This window comes from Euprymna scolopes, chromosome 29 (genome assembly GCF_053919585.1).
Source record: "Euprymna scolopes isolate OS-2025 chromosome 29, ASM5391958v1, whole genome shotgun sequence".
Lineage (NCBI taxonomy): Eukaryota > Metazoa > Mollusca > Cephalopoda > Sepiida > Sepiolidae > Euprymna > Euprymna scolopes.
Window position 1 is genome coordinate 43,644,426 of NC_136510.1, and position 7,803 is coordinate 43,652,228.

General features: G+C 32.2%; 1 protein-coding gene across 2 annotated transcripts in view; it reads left to right on the plus strand.

The window, feature by feature from the left end:
• LOC145252622 (tetraspanin-5-like) overlaps positions 1-6,129 on the plus strand; it is a 220,598-nt gene extending 214,469 nt beyond the window's left edge. For both annotated transcript variants that reach the window (XM_080112344.1, XM_080112343.1), the window contains one exon: positions 5,688-6,129. In XM_080112344.1, coding sequence (XP_079968470.1) covers position 5,688 — 1 coding nt within the window. In that variant the 3' untranslated portion in view covers positions 5,689-6,129. The remainder of the gene's footprint in view (positions 1-5,687) is intronic.
• The last annotated feature ends 1,674 nt before the right edge of the window (positions 6,130-7,803 follow it).

Consider the following 7,803-nt stretch of genomic DNA (forward strand, 5'->3'; position numbering starts at 1 on the left):
CTCACCAAAGTTCCCTGCAGACTATGGTCGTCATCAAACTTTGGCATGAACACATACCTTGTCAAAAATAAAATAATTTTTGTTTGACGTCCGACCAAAAGAAAACAGCATAGCATGATTGATTCTTGAAAATTAAAATAATCATTGGTTGAAGTCTGACACTTGGCTGGGAGAAATAAATATGGTGGATTGTCATAAATAAAATAATTGTTAATTGGAACAGTCTGCACAGAACAGCGGAAGAAGTTGTTTAATAAAACATCCTGAAGGCAGGCTGCATTGGCAGCAAAGTCCCACAGGTGGTCACAAATTGTTATATATTATCCTGAAATCAATATTGTCAGTTTGTTGGTGATTTAGACCTAAAAAAAAACATCCATTGAATTTCTGTGCATGTGTTTTCCTTCCTTGCTAGTCCTGGATATGACCTAAAACTATATCCGATGGTGAGGCCCCACCTTGCAGGCCTTGGGGAGTGTGGAGCCACCCTTTAATTGCCATTGCTCTCAGGTCCACTCTGACTCGGAGTGGTAGTACCTGTTAGGGTTCCAACTATGGGTTAAATAGAATCTGACTTTAAAAAAATATACTCCATTAATAATCGTTCCTCAAAATAACTAGATTCGGCATTAAATAACCTGAAAAAGGTTGATATGCCGTAAAACAAAAACAACCAACCAATCCTTCCTTGCTAACCCACACTCCTATACCACTATCAATAATAATAAATCATATTTTCATATATCAATCTGGTGCTATCAGATCAGGCTGTTTGAAGATATTGGCTTCTTGAGATAAAATGCACCTAAAATTGATGCTTTTTATTTTCCTAATTATGATCTGCATAAACAAAAACAACAGCCCCCGTCCCCCTTTTCCTTTTCTCCCTATCCCACTTCCTGACTGGTTTGCTAAATTAAAATGTACCAAACATTAATACTGAAACTATTGTTCCTTTTCTATTGGAAAACTCATTCATGTTCTGCAGGGCAGGTAATAAAAACAACAAAATCCACTACAAGACAACCAAACCAAACCAAACACTACAAACTAGTTATTGACGATACAAAGAGCTTTAAGAAAAAAAAAAAGAAAAAAAAAAGCCTTCTACAAAATAACCAAACCAAGCTCCATGAATAAATATTTGTTGATATAAAGAACTTGCAGCATAAAACCTTTTTCCAAAATTACTGGATTCGGCATTAAATAACCCGAAGAGGGTTGATATGCCATAAAACAAAACAACCAAGCCAAACCATATATCAAGATGTTGTCATTCTTTTATACACAGCAGAAATATTACAATTTGATATATTCGAATACTCATTTAATATGATTCTAGTTTTCTCTCTCCAAAACAAAATAATCACAAACGATAGGTCTGCACTGAATATCTTCCTTTTTCACAAGGGATGCTGCTGTCACATCTGAGGAGGTGCCGTTCAGAGCTCTCTTTCCTGCCTTAACAAAATCGGCTTTGAAATCTTTATTCCTTGCAGCCCTTTTCTCACAGAAGAGACGTTACCAGTCTCTCTCTACTCTATCGTTATTTCCATAGAAGGTGCTCAACTGAGCTCCAATCTTTGGCTCCTTTTTGTGAGACACTCACAGCAAGGAATATCTTCCTACTACAATGAAAAAGAAAATACCCTTTCTTCTTCCGTATGCCTAACCTTACACAAAATTTCTATGGACAGTGCTTCTTTACTAGAGTTTCTTGTCTATGCAACACATTACTACAAGGTTGCTTCTCTGCAGGCTACAATATGGTCGTCATCAAACTAAAGTTGATGACCATTTGAGAATTCCAGGTGCTGTATGTGCTCTTTGCTTATCTCGGCATTGTTTTTTCCAGTCGTCATAGACTTCTTGCCACTAGACTCAAGCAATGCCGATTCAGGAGAGGTGTGATTGGGGATTATGCAACTTTTGTTTCAAAATTACACATGCAGTTACCCTTATAAGGGGTATCCATTGTCTTTCGAGACTGAATGAAAGCGATGATGCTTCCTTACAGATAATAATGTAGTCGTCTTCAAATCTAATGTCAATAAATACTTGTCAGGAATTGTCCCATAATTGATCAAATTTAGTACTCCAATAGTATTCTTCATCTTTCAGCTCACAATTATTCCACCAACTGGATTCTTGGCCTTGATGTCTGGTAACTCTGATAAAAAGGCGGGGATGCTTGTTAAGATAGTCGACAGATTTTTTTTTAAATGTGTTGTTTTTGCTTTAAACAACATGTTTAAAAAAATCGGTCTATCAACTCTATCTTAACAAGCACCAAAAAAAAAAACTATGATTATTTACTAAAAAAGAAAAAAAAATGTATTTAAAGGTAAAATAAAAGTAAAGAAGGAAACAATTAAACTATCATCATCATCATCATCATCATCATCATCATCCTCCTCTCCTCCTCCTCCTCCTCCTCCTCCTCCTCCTCCTCCTCCTCCTCGGTTCATTTTACATGTGGCATGAGTTTGACAGTTTTTAGAAAATAACTTCCAAACTTATCCTTGATCAGGTTTCTTTGGAAGTCATTTCATTAATCAAGACAATATTTTTATAGGCCAGATGCCCTCCCTGATGCCAACTCAATCTGGTGATGGTGAGCATCATTTTTATTAAGAGGATTGCCCACCAAGGCTAAAAAAAAAGTGCCTTTAATCTGCCTTATAAAATGAATGAGTTTAATTATAATTTTAGGAAATAAATTATCAGTAATTATTATTAGTAGTGTCACTGGTGGCCAAAGTAAGGTATTTTTGCTGCAGAGAAAAATAATCTGAGCTGGAAAAAGTATACAAGCAAAGAAATTAAATCGAATCACAATTTTTCTTCCTGACAACATGGATCAACACTAAAAAAAAGGAAATGGCTATTCAAAATGAAATATTGATAGTTTAGGACAAAAGCTATTTACATCTAACATGGAAAATTTAACACAATAACTTTATATGTTAGATGAAGTGAAATGATGTTATTGCTGTTTATGGATACCCAGCATGAACAAGGATATTGTTATATTTTATTGTAAATTACTGTAGTACAAAATTAATATCACTATTATCAGTAATTTGTATTGGTAGTGTAATTTGTTAAAGTAAGTTTGTTTAAAAAAATTTGTCCTAACAGGATAAAGTATTTGAGCAAAGAAATTGAAGCAAATCAAAGTTTTTGTCTTCATAACGTGTTCTAGCACTAAAGAAATAGAAAATTTCTGTTCGATATAAATTAATATTTTAATGGAAGTTACTTAGAACTAACATGAAAATTTCGATAAGATAAACTTATGTATGTATTAGATGTATATAGGATATTAATTTAGCATAATTTTTTTTATTGATTAATTTATCTTTTCATAAAGAAATCAAAAGAAAGAAGAAATCAATTTGTTTGAGTGATGACGTGTGTGAGTGAGGAGGTTCTTGGAATTTGTTAAACAGTGATAAAATGCCATGGTGGTCATTATTCTTCAATAAAAATGACAATTCTTTTGCAACTTTTTTTTTACTATTAAAGACAGTCTAACAAATTTAACACCGTCTTATAAGTTTCATACTTTTAGCGTCCTAAATTCTCTTTTCAAAATAATTTCTTTATCAAACTGAGTTATTTCCCTTGTATTCATAATGTGTTTTAAAGAGCGTTTTTTTTAAACTATATAATATATATATAATATATATATATATATATATATATATATATATATATATATATATATATATATATATATATAACATTTTTAAATAGTAGTAAAAAATCTTTGAGGTAATATCAACTTCAAGTAATCATTTTATTTTAAACTTCCATAACAAAATGGAAACCCTTTTCCTAAAAATTGAACGAATCAATTATATATATATATATATATATATAATTTTCAAATAATAATATATAGTAAGTTATAAAATATATATGACAATTTAGCTATACAGAATATTCTGCGTTTCATCCACGCTAGGATTCATCAGGCTTAGGAATCCTAGCGTGGATGAAATGCGAAATATTTTGTGTAGCTTAATTGCCATATATATTTTATAACTTACTAACTAGCTCTACCTACATATTGAGCAGTGTTGACGTAAATACTTAAAGCTTACGCATAAATTTATACTTTTTATGTGATTAAATGAAGTAGTCTATATATATATATATATATATATATAATTATTATTATTATTATTTGAAAATTTGTCTTTGATAAAACAAATGCATATAATAATTCAGTTTATTTGGCAAAAATAAAACCAGCATGCTTCAAATACCGTAAGGGTAGTAGAAATTTATGCAGAAGAGTTTATGTAGTAACACAACACTTGTTCAAATTTACCTTGAATTGCTGCATTGTTGTCACATTTATTAATTCTTGGAAGTCTATTCCAAGATCATGGGCCCTGTCGGTGGGACATTAGAATACACCGACTGCCCCCCCCCCCTGCAGAGGGTAAAAGTCCCTCAATGGGGGTCCTGGATATGACCTTAAACTATATCCAGTGGTGAGGCCCCAGCTTGTGGGCTTTGGGGAGTGTGGAGCCACCCTTTAATTACCATTGCTCCCAGGTCCAATCTGACCCAGAGTGGTAGTACCTGTTAGGGTTCCAACTATGGGTTGAATAGAAACCGACTTGAAAACAACAAATATATTCTATTAAAAATTTTTTCTTCAAAATCTTTGGATTCGGCATTAAATAACCCGAAAAGAGTTGATATGCCGTAAAACAAAAACAACCAACCAACCAATCCAAGATCATGGTATCCTGATTGAAGACGTATTCCTCCTCAGATTCAATCAAAATCAGCAATGAAATAGTTTCTTGTGATGTTCGCTTAATCTTTTTCTGGTTCAGGAGTGAATATGTCCTGAGGTATATTGTAATGACCGTAGAGATATTGTAGGCTAATATGAGATGCTTTTTTGTTTTTATTGTTTTGTTTTTTTTAAAGTTTTTTTTATTCTCTCCAAACAAGGCACATAAGGGGTTACTATTTGGACATAAGGGGCTACTATTCAGGGTCATATCTACAGGGGCACTATTTAGAGAACTGAGCAGTGAGATGTCCGTTCACATTGTATTTAAATTTCTGCATGTCAGTACTGTCAGGGAAGCAGAAAACTGCGAATTCCAAAGTCTAGCAATTCAAAGGATGAAACTATTAGAATAGAAGGCTTCATTAAGTTTTTCCTTTAGTTCTCATATTCCATGAGTAATGTTTCTGACAAAGGGGAAACAATTGCTATTTTCTCGGTCAGAATCTGTCCATTATCGTTGGTTAGTTTTTGACCTTGAAGTAGTATTTGTTATTTTTTTGTTTGTTTTTTAGCTCCTTACATCAAGTGGTTTCATGCCTTGTCTCGAGCAATTTTCATAAAGCAAATTCATTTAGATAAAGATTTAAATAAGCGATACTAGATATGAAAATTGAAAGAAAAAGACAAGTGAATGTCAAAAAAAAAACCCAAAAAAAACAGCAGCAAGTGGGTAATTTGCCAGAATATTTGGAGTAGTTTTTGATTGTGACAGTTGATGGATTCTTAAACAATGACTGCCTCAATCAGCAACCTCTTAGATGCTCTCACGAACCATCTAGGGATCTATACAGTAAAGGGGTGTTGTATATTTTCAGCCAATTTTCTGATAATTTAACTCTAATTACATTTTTCTTTTTTTAATTTTCAGATTCTTGGGATTTGTTTTTCACAGAACCTCCGAACAGATGTGTTTGCCCAAAAAGCAAAATGGTATTTATAACGCCCAGACACCAGTGGGTATGATATATGAATGAGTAAACTAAATGATTGGCAGGCAAAACCAGCCCAGAAGAGGCTGGTGACAAGAAAGACGAGAGATGCAACCATATATATGGTTAGAGGGCTTCATTCCACCCCTGTCTTGGGGGTGTACACATTTTCATTTGTGAAGATATTCATTTTTGACTTCTTAATCAAATCTTGAAGCCACCCATCGCTTTTTTGTTTCTTTTTTTTTTTTTTTTTTTGGCACAGACAGAATTTTTATTTAAAAAAAAATGCTTGTGCTATTGTTGTTTTTAAAATGGGATAAAAAAAATGTAAAAAAAAAAAAAAGTCAGGAGACTGAGTCAAAATGTTTTTCTTTTCCTTAATTGGTCATTGTTTTTTTTTTTATCTATAATTGTTATTGATTTAGTTAATAATGTAAATCATGGAAAACGTTAAAATTAATATATATATTTTTTTTTTGTAAGTAAATGTTTTTTTGAAAAATATAACGGTTTAGAAACCAGGCAAAATGCAGGTTTTGTTTTCAAATAAACATATTTATTTAAATTCTAATTTTCGACCCATATAAGAGACTTCATCAGGAAAATACAGACAATATTTTTTTCTTTTCTATTTTTTTATGTGACATGTTGTCATAGTCTTCTGTTCTTATCAAAGATTGAGTATATATGTCCGATTCCAGTGGTTTCTTACTCTGGTATGCATGTGTAAGTTATGAATGAAAGTATTTTTTTTTTTTTTAAATCTGCATTTTGATTGGTCTCTTAACCATAATATTTTCCAAATTTCAAATGCATTCAAACATTTGTAATTTCTTTTTTTTTTTTTTTTTTTTTCGATTAAACAATGGATCAATAGAAAAAAAATAAAAATAAAGGCAAACAATAATCTATATATCATGTAGAGATGAGAAATACGAAAGAGCAGTCTTAGACGTTGCAGGATGATATCATAACAGACATGGTGTTGCCTCAGTTGATAGCTAAGGAGATGCACTGTAACATTCAAGCAGTCACTTTAGGCTCGTTCCTACAAGTGGCTATCATCCGTCCAATGTCTCGTATGAAGCGTGACATATCGGGACTGAGGACCCCTGATGTTTTGACTGAGATTGTCTGGAAAATGAAATGATCAGTTAGTGGGTTGGGTCCTTGTCCAGAATTGCTCCTTTATTAAAAAACAAAAAAAATTCTGTATAACGTACACATCTGTGATGAAAAGAAAATATTGTACACCAAAATTCAGATAAATTGATCAAATAGTTTAATTTCTATAAAGAAAATCATTTTTAAGCGAATTTGAGTTTTCTGATGTCCCCCCCTCCCTCCCCGCTCTATGTTAAGAATGGCTTTCGAAAAGTTCACAAATTTGAATTATTTGGAGTTATGTCGCTACTTTCTTCAGACTGTTTTCAAGATGATGTCTCAAGATTGTCTCATGGGTTTGTATTAAAAATTGATTGCCTTGTTTAAAAATAAAACTACTTGATCAATTTACATGATTTTTGGTATATGATATTTTTATTTTACATCACAGGTATGTAGATTGTACAGATTTTTTTTTTTTTTTTTTGATATAGAGGGAATTCTAGACAAGCACCATGAGTTGTATTTGTCATTTTTTTTTTCTGGTTTGGCGAACTGATAAATGTTAATTAATTTAATTATTATAACAGGCAGTTTGGAAGCCGCCCAACACATGCCAGCATGGAAAATGGACGTTTCACTGGATGTGATGATGATTATGTTAACTTTATTTTTATTTATTTTAGTAAATTTTATTTTTTACTTTTAATCCTTCGATATGTGTGTTCTAATTAGTGCAATTTTAATTAAGACATGTTTATAATAGTGACCAAATAGTTTACAACAGGTTATTGATGTAAGTTAAAGAGTCGCATGTTGTTGAGTTAGTCATGTCCGTATTTATCTGACTGAGCTGGCTTGAATTGAAGAAGAAAATAAGATCATCAGGTTCCAAATGAAATACCAACATCTTCACGATAATAAAATAAATTTTATTTGCCGTTTTAT